At 60.2% G+C, this 16,735-nt stretch overlaps 1 protein-coding gene across 1 annotated transcript; it reads right to left on the bottom strand.

The window, feature by feature from the left end:
- Positions 1-274: 274 nt before the first annotated feature.
- Positions 275-16,725, bottom strand: TCP1 (t-complex 1). Its single transcript, XM_078885903.1, is given in 11 exon segments — positions 275-288; positions 337-491; positions 525-738; positions 3,322-3,485; positions 7,523-7,715; positions 8,994-9,117; positions 12,664-12,839; positions 13,619-13,745; positions 15,780-15,900; positions 15,902-15,965; positions 16,606-16,725. Coding segments are annotated over 9 exon segments (1,206 nt in total). The 5' UTR covers positions 16,629-16,725; the 3' UTR covers positions 275-288; positions 337-491.
- Between the last annotated feature and the right edge of the window lie 10 nt (positions 16,726-16,735).

The following is a 16,735-nucleotide window of genomic DNA, read 5'->3' as shown; positions in this document are numbered from 1 at the left end:
CCCACCTAGTCGTCCCACCTCTCCGCGAGTCGCCCATCTCCACGTCCACCCCCGCACCTAGTCGTCCATGTCCCCGCAGGCGACGGCGTCGTGGGTAGCTGCGTCCACCCCCCCTTCTCCTCGGGGTGGAGCTAGTCCCTCCCCCCCACCTCTCCACTAGTCGCCCATCTCCACCTCCCACCTAGTCGTCCCCCCGTCTCTCCACTAGTCCCCCATCTCCACCTCCCCCCTAGTCGTCCATGTCCCCCACCTCCACCCCCCACCTAGTCGTCCCGTCTAGTCCCCCGTCTCTACGCTAGTCCCCCCCCCCCCACCTCTCCGCTAGTCGCCCCCCACCTCTCCGCGAGTCGCCCACCTCCACGTCCACCCCCCGCACCTAGTCGTCCATGTCCCCGCAGGCGACGGGCGTCGTGGTAGCTGCGTCCACCCCCCTTCTCCTCGGGGTGCAGCTAGTCCCTCCCCCCACCTCTCCGCTAGTCGCCCACCTCCACCTAGTCGTCCATGCCCACGTCCACCCCCCGCACCTAGTCGTCCATGTCCCCGCAGGCGACGGCGTCGTGGTAGCTGCGTCCACCCCCCTTCTCCTCGGGGTGGAGCTGCAGGAGGTCGTCGATGCGCAGGATGGTGATGGCCGCCTCCGTTGCGAAGCGGATGCTGCGCGTCTTCACCAGAGCCGGCTCCAGCACGCCGGCAGCGCGGTTGTCACGGGGACGGCCACTAGCCAGGTCCAGGCCAACCCTGGGGGGGGGTGGGGGTGGGGGTGGTGGGGGTGGTGGGGGTGGTGGGGGGGTGGTGGGGGTGGGGAGGTGGTGGGGGGTGGGGGGGTGTGGGGTGGGGGGGTGGGGGGTGGTGGGGGGTGGTGGGGGGGTGGGGGGTGGTGGGGGTGGTGGGGGGTGGTGGGGGTGGTGGGTTAGAGACAAGTGAGTGGTGGGTGGGTGAGTGAGTGAGTGGTGGGTGAGTGAGTGAGTGGGTGGGTGAGTGAGTGAGTGGGTGGGTGGGTGGGTGAGTGGGTGGGTGGGTGGGTGAGTGGGTGGGTGGGTGGGTGAGTGGGTGGGTGGGTGAGTGGTTGTCACGGGGACGGCCACTAGCCAGGTCCAGGCCAACCCTGTGGGGGTGGTGGGGGGGTGGTGGGTAGGTGGTGGGGTTAGGGGTGGGTGGGTGAGTGAGTGAGTGGGTGAGTGGGTGGTTGTCGCGGGGACGGCCACTAGCCAGGTCCAGGCCAACCCTGTGGGGGTGGGTGGTGGGGGGGTGAGTGAGTGAGTGGGTTAGTTAGTGAGTGGGTGAGTGAGTGGGTGAGTGGGGGGGTGAGTGGGTGGGTGGGGTGAGTGGGTGGGTGAGTGAGTGGGTGAGTCGGTGTGTGGGTGGGTGAGTGGGTGAGTGAGTGGGTGAGTGGGGGGGTGAGTGGGTGGGTGGGTGAGTGGGTGGGTGAGTGAGTGGGTGGGTGAGTGGGTGGGTGAGTGGGTGGGTAGGTGGGTGGGTGGGTGGGTAGGTGAGTGGGTGGGTGGGTAGGTGAGTGGGTGGGTGGATGAGTGGGTGGGTAGGTGAGTGGGTGGGGGGGGTGAGTGAGTGGGTTAGTTAGTGGGTGAGTGAGTGGGTGAGTGAGTGGGTGGGTGGGTGGGTGAGTGGGTGGGTGGGTGGGTGAGTGGGTGGGTGGGTGGGTGAGTGGGTGAGTGGGTGGGTGGGGGGGTGGGTGGGTGAGTGGGGGGGTGAGTGGGTGGGTGAGTGGGTGGGTGAGTGGGTGGGTGAGTGAGTGGGTGGGTGGGTGAGTGAGTGGGTGGGTGAGTGGGTGGGTGAGTGGGTGGGTGAGTGGGTGAGTGAGAGTGGGTGGGTGGGTGAGTGGGTGGGTGAGTGGGTGAGTGGGTGGGTGAGTGGGTGGGTGGGTGGGTGAGTGGGTGGGTAGGTGAGTGGGTGGGTGAGTGAGTGAGTGGGTTAGTTAGTGAGTGGGTTAGTTAGTGAGTGGGTGAGTGAGTGGGGGGGTGAGTGGGGGGGTGAGTGGGTGGGTGAGTGGGGGGGTGAGTGGGTGGGTGGGTGGGTGAGTGGGTGAGTGGGTGAGTGGGTGAGTGGGTGGGTGGGTGAGTGGGTGAGTGGGTGGGTGAGTGGGTGGGTGGGTGAGTGGGTGGGTAAGTGGGTGGGTGAGTGGGTGGGTGGGTGAGTGGGTGGGTGGGTGAGTGGGTTGGTGAGTGGGTGGGTGAGTGGGTGGGTGAGTGGGTGGGTGAGTGGGTGGGTAGGTGAGTGGGTGGGTGGGTGAGTGAGTGGGTGGGTGAGTGAGTGGGTGAGCGGGGGGGTGGGTGGGTGAGTGGGTGAGCGGGGGGGTGGGTGGGTGAGTGGGTGAGTGAGTGGGTGAGTGAGTGGGTAGGTGAGTGGGTGGGTGAGTGAGTGGGTGGGTGAGTGGGGGGGTGGGTGGGTGAGTGGGTGAGTGAGAGGGTGGGTGGGTGAGTGGGTGGGTGAGTGAAGTGAGTGGGTGGGTGGGTAGATGAGCGAGCGGGTGAGCGAGAGTAGGTGAGCGAGAGTAGGTGAGCGGGCGGGTGAGCGAGGCGGGCGGGCGAGTGAGCGAGCGAGTGGGTGAGCCAGCGGGTGAGCGAGCGGGTGAGTGTGCACTGCTCACCACTTGAGGTGAGCTCTGTCTGCACTGCTCTGGGCCTGGTTGTGGTAGGTGAGTGAGCGGGTGAGCGAGCTGGTGAGCGAGTGGGTGAGCGAGCGGGTGAGCGAACGAGCGAGCGGGTGAGCGAGCGGGTGAGCGAGTGGACGAGTGTGCACCGCTCACCACTTGAGGTGAGCTCTGTCTGCGCTGCTCTGGGCCTGGTTGTGGTAGGTGAGTGAGCGGGTGAGCGAGCTGGTGTGCGAGTGGGTGAGCGAGCGGGTGAGCGAGTGGGTGAGCGAGCGGGTGAGTGTGCACCGCTCACCACTTGAGGTGGGCCCTGTCTGCACTGCTCTGGGCCTGGTTGTGGTAGGTGAGCGAGCGGGTGAGCGAGCTGGTGTGCGAGCTGGTGTGCGAGCGGGTGAGCGAGCGGGTGAGCGAGCGGACGAGTGTGCACCGCTCACCACTTGAGGTGGGCCCTGTCTGCACTGCTCTGGGCCTGGTTGTGGTAGGTGAGTGAGCTGGTGTGCGAGCGGGTGAGCGAGCGGGTGAGCGAGCTGGTGTGCGAGCGGTGTGAGCGAGCGGGTGAGCGAGTGGACGAGTGTGCACCGCTCACCACTTGAGGTGGGCCCTGTCTGCACTGCTCTGGGCCTGGTTGTGGTAGGTGAGTGAGCGGGTGAGCGAGCTGGTGTGCGAGCGGGTGAGCGAGCGGGTGAGCGAGTGGACGAGTGTGCACCGCTCACCACTTGAGGTGGGCCCTGTCTGCACTGCTCTGGGCCTGGTTGTGGTAGGCTCTGAGTTTGGCCACGAGGTCCGTGGCGTCTTGCGCGGCGTTCATGGCGAGCGTCCGCGGGATCACGAGCAGTGAGCGGGCAAACTCGGCGATGGCCAACTGCTCCCTGGAGCCCTACGCAACAACAACAACAACCACTATCATCACCACAACCATCATCACAACCACCACCATCATCACAACCACCACCATCATCACAACCACCACCACCATCATCACAACCACCACCACCATCATCACCACCACAACCACCACCATCATCATCACAACCACTACCATCACAACCACCACCATCATCATCACAACCACCACCACCATCATCATCACAACCACCACCACCATCATCACCACAACCACTATCATCATCATCACCACCACCACAACCACCATCATCACAACCACCACCACCATCATCACAACCACTACCATCATCACAACAACTACCATCACAATCATCATCATCACTACCACCACCACCATCATCATCATAACCACTACCATCATCACAACAACTACCATCACAACCATCATCATCATCATCATCACAACCACTATCACCACCACAACCACTATCACCACAACCACCAACACTATCATCACAACCACTACCATCATCACAACCACCACCATCATCATCACAACCACCACCATCATCATCACAACCACTACCATCACAACCACCACCATCATCATCATCACAACCACCACCATCATCACAACCACTACCATCACAACCACCACCATCATCATCATCACAACCACTACCATCATCACAACAACTACCATCACAATCATCATCATCACTACCACCACCACCATCATCATCATCACAACCACTATCACCACCACAACCACCATCACCACAACCACTATCACCACAACCACCAACACTATCATCACAACCACCACCATCATCATCACAACCACCACCACCATCATCATCACAACCACTACCATCATCACAACAACTACCATCACAATCATCATCACAACCACCACCACCATCATCATCACAACCACTACCATCACAACCACCACCATCATCATCACAACCACCACCATCATCATCACAACCACCACCATCATCATCACAACCACTACCATCACAACCACCACCATCATCATCACAACCACCACCATCATCATCACAACCACCACCATCATCATCACAACCACCACCATCACAACCACCACCATCATCATCACAACCACCACCATCATCACCATCACAACCACCACCATCATCATCACAACCACTACCATCATCACAACAACTACCATCACAATCATCATCATCACAACCACCACCACCATCATCATCACAACCACTACCATCACAACCACCACCATCATCATCACAACCACCACCATCATCATCACAACCACCACCATCATCATCACAACCACTACCATCACAACCACCACCATCATCATCACAACCACCACCACCACCATCACAACCACCACCATCATCATCACAACCACCACCATCATCACCATCACAACCACTACCATCATCACCATCACAACCACTACCATCATCATCACAACCACCACCATCATCATCACAACCACCATCATCATCACCACAACCACCACCATCATCACAACCACCACCATCATCATCATCACAACCACTACCATCATCACAACAACTACCATCACAATCATCATCATCACTACCACCACCACCATCATCATCACAACCACTACCATCATCACAACAACTACCATCACAACCATCATCATCATCATCACAACCACTATCACCACCACAACCACCATCACCACAACCACTATCACCACAACCACCAACACTATCATCACAACCACTACCATCACAACCACCACCATCATCATCACAACCACCACCACCATCATCATCACAACCACTACCATCATCACAACAACTACCATCACAATCATCATCATCACAACCACCACCACCATCATCATCATCACAACCACCACCACCATCATCATCACAACCACTACCATCACAACCACCACCATCATCATCACAACCACCACCATCATCATCACAACCACCACCATCATCATCATCACAACCACCACCATCATCACAACCACTACCATCATCATCACAACCACCACCATCATCATCACAACCACCATCATCATCACAACCACCATCATCATCACCACAACCACCACCATCATCACCACAACCACCACCATCATCATCACAACCACCACCACCACCATCATCACAACAACCACCACCATCATCACAACCACCACCACCATCACAACCACCACCACCACCATCATCACCACCACAACCACCACCATCCATCATCACAACCACTACCATCATCACCACCACAACCACCACCATCATCATCACAACCACTACCATCACAACCATCACAACCACCACCACCATCATCACAACCACCATCATCATCATCACAACCACCATCATCATCACAACCACTACCATCACAACCATCACAACCACCACTACCATCATCACAACCACCACCATCATCACCACAACCACCATCATCATCATCACAACCACTACCATCATCACAACCACCACCATCATCATCACAACCACCATCATCATCATCACAACCACTACCATCATCACAACCACCACCATCATCATCACAACCACCATCATCATCATCACAACCACTACCATCATCACAACCACAACCATCATCACCACAACCACAACCATCATCACCACAACCACAACCATCATCACAACCACCACCATCATCACCACAACCACCATCATCATCATCACAACCACCACCATCATCACCACAACCACCATCATCATCCACACTACCACCACAACCACCATCATCATCATCACAACCATCATCATCATCATCATCACAACCACTATCATCACAACCACCATCATCATCATCACAACCACTACCATCATCACAACCACAACCATCATCACAACCACCACCATCATCATCACAACCACAACCATCATCACAACCACCATCATCATCATCACAACCACTACCATCATCACAACCACCACCACCATCATCATCACAACCACCACCATCATCACAACCACGACCATCATCACAACCACCACTACCACCATCATCATCACAACCACTACCATCACACGACTCACCCACTCTCTCACTCACCCACTCACTCTCACCCACTCTCTCTCTCACCCACATCTTTCTCACCCACTCTCTCCTCACTCATCCACCCACTCACCCCCTCACTCACCCACCCTCACCCCCCACTCACCACAGAGGTAGCCAGGTTCTCCAGGTAGATGGACAACGCTGCCTCCACCGCTCCACCCCCTCTCTCTCTCTCTCTCTCACTCACCCACCCACTCACTCACCCACCCCCTCTCTCTCACTCACTCACCCACCCACTAACTCACCCACCCACTCACTCACCCACCCACTCACTCACTCACCCACCCACCCCCTCACCCACCCACTACTCACCCACTCACCCACCCACCCACTCACCCCTTCACCCACCCACTCACCCACCCACCCACTCACCCACTCACCCACCCACCCCCCCACCCACTCACCCCTTCACCCACTCACCCCTTCACCCACCCACTCACCCACCCACCCACTCACCCACTCACCCACCCACCCCCCCCACCCACTCACCCACCCACCCCCCCACCCACCCACCCCCCCACCCACTCACCACCTCACCCACCCACCCACTCACCCCCCCACCCACTCACCCACCCACCCCCCCACCCACTCACCACCTCACCCACCCACCCCCCCACCCACTCACCCACTCACCACCTCACCACCTCACCCACTCACCCCCCCACCCACTCACCACCTCACCCACCCACCCACTCACTCACTCACCCCCCCACCCACTCACCCACTCACCCACTCACCCACCCACCCCCCCACCCACTCACCCACCCACCCCCCCACCCACCCACCCCCCCACCAAGTCACCCACTCACCACCTCACCCACCCATCCACTCACCCCCCCACCCACTCACCCACCCACCCCCCCACCCACTCACCCACCCACCCCCCCACCCACTCACCCACTCACCACCTCACCCACCCACCCACTCACCACCTCACCACCTCACCCACTCACCCCCCCACCCACTCACCACCTCACCCACCCACCCACTCACCACAGAGGTAGCCAGGTTCTCCAGGTAGATGGACAACGCTGCCTCCACCGCCCCGCCCCCGGGCACGACGGCGCGTGACTCCACCACTCTCCGCACCACGCAGAGCGCGTCGTGAACGGCACGCTCCACCTCATCACACGCTGAATCGTTGGGTCCACGCAGGATGAGGGACGCGCAGGGGCGGGCACGGGTACTGGGGGGAGGGCGGGGTGAGAGTAGGGGTGAGTAGGTGGGTGGGTGGGTGAGTGGGTGAGTGAAAGGGTGGGTGGGTGAGTGAGTGGGTGAGTGAGTGGGTGAGTAGGTGGGTGGGTGGGTGAGTGGGTGAGTGCATGGGTGAGAGAGTGAATGAGAGGGTGGGTGGGTGGGTGAGTGAGTGAGTGGGTGAGTAGGTGGGTGGGTGGGTGAGTGAGTGGGTGGGTGAGTGGGTGGGTGGGTGAGTGGGTGAGTGAGAGGGTGGGTGGGTGAGTGGGTGGGTGAGTGGGTGGGTGAGTGGGTGGGTGAGTAGGTGGGTGAGTGGGTGGGTGAGTAGGTGGGTGAGTGAGTGGGTGGGTGAGTGGGTAGGTGAGTGAGTGGGTGAGTGCATGGGTGAGAGAGTGAATGATAGTGTGAGAGAGTGAGTGGGTGAGTGGGTGAGTGAGAGGGTGGGTGGGTGAGTGAGTGGGTGAGTGAGTGGGTGAGTAGGTGGGTGGGTGGGTGAGTGGGTGAGTGGGTGGGTGGGTGAGTGGGTGAGTGAGAGGGTGGGTGGGTGAGTGAGTGGGTGAGTAGGTGGGTGGGTGGGTGAGTGAGTGAGTGGGTGGGTGGGTGAGTGGGTGAGTGAGAGGGTGGGTGGGTGAGTGGGTGGGTGGGTGAGTGGGTGGGTGAGTGGGTGAGTGGGTGAGTGGGTGGGTGAGTAGGTGGGTGAGTGAGTGGGTGAGTGGGTGGGTGAGTGGGTGGGTGAGTAGGTGAGTGAGTGGGTGAGTGCATGGGTGAGAGAGTGAATGATAGTGTGAGAGAGTGAGTGGGTGAGTGGGTGAGTGAGAGGGTGGGTGGGTGAGTGGGTGGGTGAGTGAGTGGGTGAGTAGGTGGGTGGGTGGGTGGGTGAGTGGGTGAGTGGGTGAGTTGGTGAGTGGGTGAGTGGGTGAGTGGGTGGGTGAGTTGGTAGATAGGTGAGTGAGTGAGTGGGTGAGTGGATGAGTGAGTGAGCGAGTGGGTGAGTGAGCGAGCGAGCGGGTGAGCGAGCGAGCGGGTGAGTGAGTGAGCGGGCGAGCGAGCGGGTGAGCGACTGGGTGAGCGAGCGGGTGACCCACTTCTTGACGAGCAGCAGCTCATCGTCACACACGCGTTCCTGCACCACCTCCTCCGCGTGAGTGGTTGAGCGAGTGAGCGGGCGAGCGAGCGGGTGTGTGAGCGAGCGAGCGGGTGAGTGAGTGAGCGGGCGAGCGAGCGGGTGAGCGACTGGGTGAGCGAGCGGGTGAGCGAGCGGGTGACCCACTTCTTGACGAGCAGCAGCTCATCGTCACACACGCGTTCCTGCACCACCTCCTCCGCGTGGCCGAGCAGAGCTGCGTCAAAGCTCTCATCACCCTCGAGGTTGGCAAGTGTAGAGCACACACAGCCTACGTTAGGGGGTGACACAAACACTCGCTCAGCTACTCACTCAGCTACTCACTCACTCAGCTACTCACTCAGCTACTCACTCAGCTACTCACTCAGCTACTCACTCAGCTACTCACTCACTCACTCAGCTACTCACTCAGCTACTCACTCACTCAGCTACTCACTCAGCTACTCACTCAGCTACTCACTCAGCTACTCACTCAGCTACTCACTCACTCACTCAGCTACTCACTCAGCTACTCACTCACTCACTCAGCTACTCACTCACTCACTCAGCTACTCACTCACTCACTCAGCTACTCACTCACTCACTCAGCTACTCACTCACTCAGCTACTCACTCAGCTACTCACTCACTCACTCAGCTACTCACTCAGCTACTCACTCACTCACTCAGCTACTCACTCACTCAGCTACTCACTCACTCAGCTACTCACTCAGCTACTCACTCACTCAGCTACTCACTCACTCACTCAGCTACTCACTCAGCTACTCACTCACTCAGCTACTCACTCACTCACTCAGCTACTCACTCACTCACTCAGCTACTCACTCACTCAGCTACTCACTCACTCACTCAGCTACTCACTCACTCACTCAGCTACTCACTCAGCTACTCACTCACTCAGCTACTCACTCACTCACTCAGCTACTCACTCAGCTACTCACTCACTCAGCTACTCACTCACTCACTCAGCTACTCACTCACTCACTCAGCTACTCACTCACTCAGCTACTCACTCACTCACTCAGCTACTCACTCACTCACTCAGCTACTCACTCAGCTACTCACTCACTCGCTCAGCTACTCACTCAGCTACTCACTCAGCTACTCACTCAGCTACTCACTCACTCACTCAGCTACTCACTCACTCAGCTACTCACTCACTCAGCTACTCACTCACTCACTCAGCTACTCACTCAGCTACTCACTCAGCTACTCACTCAGCTACTCACTCAGCTACTCACTCAGCTACTCACTCGTCAAAGCTCTCATCACCCTCGAGGTTGGCGAGTGTGCAGCACACAGAGCCTACGTTAGGGGGTGACACAAACACTCGCTCAGCTACTCACCCACTCAGCTACTCACTCACTCACTGAGCTACTCACTCACTCACTCAGCTACTCACTCACCCACTCAGCTACTCACTCACCCACTCAGCTACTCACTCAGCTACTCACTCACTCAGCTACTCACTCACTCACTCAGCTACTCACTCAGCTACTCACTCACTCAGCTACTCACTCACTCACTCAGCTACTCACTCACTCACTCAGCTACTCACTCACTCACTCATCCACTCACTCACTCAGCTACTCACTCACTCACCAACTCATCCACTCACCCACTCACCCACCCACTCACCCACCCACCCACCTACTCACCCACTCACTCACTCACCCACCCACCCTCTCACTCACCCACTCACACACCCACCCACTCACACACCCACCCACTCACCCACTCACACACCCACCCACTCACCCACTCACACACCCACCCACTCACCCACTCACACACCCACCCACTCACCCACTCACACACCCTCTCACTCACCCACTCACACACCCACCCACTCACCCACTCACACACCCACCCACTCACCCACTCACCCACTCACCCACTCACACACCCACCCACTCACCCACTCACACACCCACCCAGTCACCCACTCACCCACCCACCAGAGGTCACAGACGGGTTTTGATTCCTTACCCGTACCCGGCCGCACCAGGGTAGCAAACAGGTCCCCGTACCCGATACCTGGCTAGCCGTACCCGGCCAGGTATCGGGTAGGGTACGGGTGTCAGGTACCCGGTTGCGACCTCTGCCACTCACCCACTCACTCAGTCACACACTCACTCAGTCACACACTCACTCAGTCACTCACACACTCAGTCACCCACTCACTCACCCACCCACCCACCCACTCACCCACCCACCCACCCACTCACTCACCCACTCACTCACCCACTCACTCAGTCACTCACTCACTCAGTCACTCACTCACACACTCAGTCACTCACTCACACACTCAGTCACTCAGTCACACTCAGTCACTCAGTCACACTCACACACTCAGTCACACTCACTCAGTCACCCACTCACCCACCCACCCACCCACTCACCCACCCACCCACCCACCCACCCACCCACTCACCCACCCACCCACCCACTCACCCACCCACCCACCCACTCACCCACCCACCTCCGCTGGCCTTAGCGATGCGCTTGAGGTCACGCAGCAGGACCCTCCTCACCCCTATGACCCCGGCCTCCGACAGCACGCGGATGCTCTCATCATCCATCCCTCACATCCACCCTCCCTCTCAGTCAATCACTCACTCAGTCACTCAGTCACTCACACACTCACTCACACAGTCACTCAGTCACACACTCAGTCACTCACACACTCACTCACTCAGTCACTCACGCACTCAGTCACTCACACACTCATTCACCCACCCACTCACTCACCCTCCCTTTCAGTCACCCACTCACCCACCCACTCACTCACCCACTCAGTCACTCACTCACTCACTCACCCACCCACCCACCTCCGCTGGCCTTAGCGATGCGCTTGAGGTCACGCAGCAGGACCCTCCTCACCCCCATGACCCCGGCCTCCGACAGCACGCGGATGCTCTCATCATCCATCCCTCCCTCTCAGTCACTCAGTCACTCACTCAGTCACTCACACAGTCACTCACACAGTCACTCAGTCACTCACTCACTCACTCAGTCACACGTTCACTCAATCACTCATACACTCAGTCACTCACACACTCAGTCACTCACCACTCACACACTCATTCACCCTCCCTTTCAGTCACTCATTCACCCACCCACCCACTCACACACTCACTCACCCTCCCTTTCAGTCACCCACTCAGTCACTCACACACTCAGTCACTCACCCACCCACCCACCCACTCACCCACCCACCCACTCACCCCACCCACCCACCCACTCACCCACCCACCCACACACTCACCCTTTCACCCACCCACCCACCTCCGCTGGCCTTAGCGATGCGCTTGAGGTCACGCAGCAGGACCCTCCTCACCCCCATGACCCCGGCCTCCGACAGCACGCGGATGCTCTCATCGTCCATCCCTCCCTCTCAGTCACTCAGTCACTCAGTCACTCACTCAGTCACTCACACACTCAGTCACTCACTCAGTCACGCACTCAGTCACTCACTCACCCACTCAGTCACTCACTCAGTCAGTCACACGTTCACTCAATCACTCATTACCCGTACCCGATACCTGGCTAGCCGTACCCGGCCAGGTATCGGGTAGGGTACGGGTGTCAGGTACCCGGTTGCGACCTCTGCCACTCACCCACTCACTCAGTCACACACTCACTCACACACTCAGTCACTCACACACTCAGTCACACTCACTCAGTCACCCACTCACTAACCCACCCACTCACTAACCCACCCACTCACTAACCCACCCACCCACCCACTCACCCACCCACCCACCCACCCACTCACCCACCCACCCACTCACCCACCCACCCACCCACCCACCCACCTCCGCTGGCCTTAGCGATGCGCTTGAGGTCACGCAGCAGGACCCTCCTCACCCCCATGACCCCGGCCTCCGACAGCACGCGGATGCTCTCATCGTCCATCCCTCCCGTGGTCAGCACCACGGTGGCTCCTGCAGCCAGCAGCTTCTTCACGCGCTCCGCAGCGAGCTCGCTCTCCCTGCAGTCCACCCCACGGTAGTCCACCACCGTCGTTACGTAGTCCACCCCACAATAGTCCAGCCCCCGTGATCGTGGTCGGTCACCACCACCACCACCACAGTCAAGCACACGCTCAACCACACACAGTCCACCACAAACTCGACCACTCACGCGACCAGACGCTCGACCACACGCTCGACCAGACGCTCGACCACACACTCACTCACTCACACACTCACTCACTCACACACTCACACGCTCGACCACACACTCACTCACACGCTCGACCACACACTCACTCACACACTCGACCACACACTCGACCACACGCTCAACCACACGCTCAACCACACACTCAACCATCTCTATTATATAGTCCACCCCCCAATAGTCCACCACCTGTGACGGATGTGTCCCAGCTGCTCGGGGTCGGTCACCACCACCACAGTCAACCACACAGTCAACCACACACTCACTCACTCACACACTCACTCACTCACACACTCACACACTCACTCACACACTCACTCACACTCACTCAACCACACACTCACTCACACACACACACACTCGACCACACACTCACTCACACGCTCGACCACACGCTCGACCACACACTCAACAATCATAGAGTCCACTCTGCAGTAGTCCACCCCCCAATAGTCCACCACCTGTGACGGATGTGTCCCAGCTGCTCGGGGTCGGTGACCACCACCACCAGTCAACCACACAGTCAACCACTCACTCAACAATCATAGAGTCCACTCTGCAGTAGTCCACCCCCCAATAGTCCACCACCTGTGACGGATGTGTCCCAGCTGCTCGGGGTCGGTGACCACCACCTGCACCCCGAGCTTCATCTTGACGCGCTGCAAGCTGAAGTCCAACAGGGCCAAGCGGGCAGACACCACTCGCTTGGGCATCGCTACAGGGGGGTGAGATGGGAGGTGGGGGGGTGAGAGGGGAGGTGGGGGGGTGAGAGGGGAGGTGGGGGGGTGAGTGGGGGGGTGGGGGGGTGAGTGAGTGGGTGGGGGGGTGAGTGGGTGGGTGAGTGGGTGAGTGAGTGAGTGGGTGGGGGGGTGAGTGAGCGAGCGAGCGGCTGAGCGACTGAGTGAGTGAGTGGCTGAGCGAGTGAGCGAGCGGCTGAGCGAGCGGCTGAGCGAGTGGGCGGGCGAGTGGGCGGGCGAGTGAGCGAGCGAGCGGCTGAGCGACTGAGTGAGTGAGTGGCTGAGCGAGTGAGCGAGCGGCTGAGCGAGCGGCTGAGCGAGTGGGCGGGCGAGTGAGCGAGCGAGCGAGCGGCTGAGCGACTGAGTGAGTGGGTGAGTGAGTGGCTGAGCGAGTGAGCGGCTGAGCGAGCGAGCGGCTGAGCGAGTGGGCGAGCGAGCGGGTGGACTGAGTGGTGGACAGCGCGCTCGACCCCTCATCCTGCGAGGCGACGGTGCAGTTGAGAGCGTATCCCACCACGAGGCGGGTGGGCGAGTGACTGAGTGAGTGGGCGAGTGAGTGAGTGGCTGAGCGGGTGGGCGAGTGAGTGAGTGGGTGAGTGGGCGAGTGAGCGAGTGGCTGAGTGGGCGAGTGAGTGATTGGCTGAGCGACTGAGTGAGTGGGCGAGTGAGTGAGTGGCTGAGTGAGCGAGCGGCTGAGCGAGCGAGCGGCTGAGCGAGCGGCTGGGCAAGCGGCTGGGCAAGCGAGCGGCTGAGCGAGCAAGCGAGCGGCTGAGCGAGCGAGTGGGTGGACTGCGAGGTGGACAGCGCGCTCGACCCCTCACCCTGCGAGGCGACGGTGCAGTTGAGAGCGTATCCCACCACGAGACGGGTGGGCGAGTGACTGAGTGAGCGAGTGAGTGAGCGAGTGACTGAGTGAGTGGGCGAGCGAGCGAGCGAGTGGCTGAGCGGGCGAGTGAGTGACTGAGTGAGTGAGCGAGCGAGCGGCTGAGCGAGCGGCTGAGCGAGTGGCTGAGCGAGCGGGTGGACTGTGCGTGGTGGACAGCGCGCTCGACCCCTCACCCTGCGAGGCGACGGTGCAGTTGAGAGCGTATCCCACCACGAGGCGGGTGGGCGAGTGACTGAGTGAGTGAGTGAGCGAGTGACTGAGTGGGCGAGCGAGCGAGCGAGTGGCTGAGCGGGCGAGTGACTGAGTGAGTGGCTGAGCGGGTGGGCGAGTGAGTGAGGTGAGCGAGTTGTGCGAGCGAGTGAGAGAGCGGCTGAGCGAGCGAGCGCGTTGAGCGAGCGAGCGGCTGAGCGAGCGAGCGGCTGAGCGAGCGAGCGACTGAGCGAGCGAGCGAGTGGGTGGACTGCATGGTGGACAGCGCGCTCGACCCCTCACCCTGCGAGGCGACGGTGCAGTTGAGAGTGTATCCCACCACGAGGCGGGTGGGCGAGTGACTGAGTGAGTGAGCGAGCGAGCGGCTGAGCGAGCGGCTGAGCAAGTGGCTGAGCGAGCGAGCGGGTGGACTGTGCGTGGTGGACAGCGCGCTCGACCCCTCACCCTGCGAGGCAACGGTGCAGTTGAGAGCGTATCCCACCACGAGGCGGGTGGGCGAGTGACTGAGTGAGTGAGCGAGCGAGCGAGCGAGCGAGCGAGGGCGAGCGGCTGAGCAAGTGGGCTGAGCGAGCGAGCGGGTGGACTGTGCGTGGTGGACAGCGCGCTCGACCCCTCACCCTGCGAGGCGACGGTGCACTTGAGAGCGTATCCCACCACGAGACGGGTGCGCGAGTGACTGAGTGAGTGAGCGAGCGGCTGGAGCGAGTGGCTGAGCGAGCGAGCGGGTGGACTGTGCGTGGTGGACAGCGCGCTCGACCCCCTCACCCTGCGAGGCGACGGTGCAGTTGAGAGCGTATCCCACCACGAGACGGGTGCGCGAGTGACTGAGTGAGTGAGCGAGCGGCTGAGCGAGCGGCTGAGCAAGTGGCTGAGCGAGCAGGTGGACTGTGCGTGGACATCGCGCTCGACCCCTCACCCTGCGAGGCGACGGTGCAGTTGAGAGCGTATCCCACCACGAGACGACTCTCTCTCTGGCTCCGCCCGTGCGCCTTGAGGACGCTGATGGAGGAGATGGGGGCAGCGTGCACCGCCCCTGGCACTGTCCGGCTGACGCACGGCCATCGCGGCGTCCACCACCATCGCGCCAAACACGTCGGAGTCGCTGGCGGCGTCAAGGGGTCAAGGAGGGATCGCCGTGGGGGGGTGGAGGGTGGTCTGGGGGGGGTCACAGGGGGTCTGGGGGGGGTCTGTGGGGGGATGGCTGCTGTTGTTGTTGTCTGTGTGGAGTGTCTCTGTGTCTGTGCGGAGTGTCTCTCTGTGTCTGTGTGGAGTGTCTGTGAGTGTGGGTCTCTGTGTGTCTGTGTGGAGTCTCTCTGTGTCTGTGGTGAGCGTGGTGGTGGTGGTGAGCGTGGTGGTGGTGGTGAGCGTGGTGGTGGTGATGGTGATGATGGTGGTGAGTGTGGTGGTGGTGAGTGTGGTGGTGGCGAGTATGGTGGTGGTGAGCGTGGTGGTGGTGGTGAGCGTGGTGGTGGTGATGGTGGTGGTGAGTATGGTGGTGGTGAGTGTGGTGGTGGGGAGCGTGGTGGTGGTGAGCGTGGTGGTGGTGAGTGTGGTGGTGAGTGTGGTGGTGAGCGTGGTGTGTGTGGTGGTGGTGAGCGTAGTGGTGGTGAGCGTGGTGGTGAGCGTGGTGGTGAGCATGGTGGTGGTGTTGAGCGTGGTGGTGAGCGTGGTGGCGAGTGTGGTGGTGGTGAGCGTGGTGGTGGTGATGGTGAGCATGGTGAGCATGGTGGTGGTGAGGATACGGTCCGATGAGTTTGGACGACATGGACGTCTGAGCGACGTTCAAGAGGATTTCCCGGCTCAGATCGTCCACAGGCACCGTGAGATTCTCACCAATGTAGCGCACAGCCTCCCTGGGGGAGGGGGGGGGAG

Source organism: Lampetra fluviatilis, unplaced genomic scaffold, assembly GCF_964198595.1.
Source record: "Lampetra fluviatilis unplaced genomic scaffold, kcLamFluv1.1 SCAFFOLD_1428, whole genome shotgun sequence".
Taxonomy (NCBI): domain Eukaryota; kingdom Metazoa; phylum Chordata; class Hyperoartia; order Petromyzontiformes; family Petromyzontidae; genus Lampetra; species Lampetra fluviatilis.
This window is presented reverse-complemented; position numbering and strand designations above follow the sequence as displayed.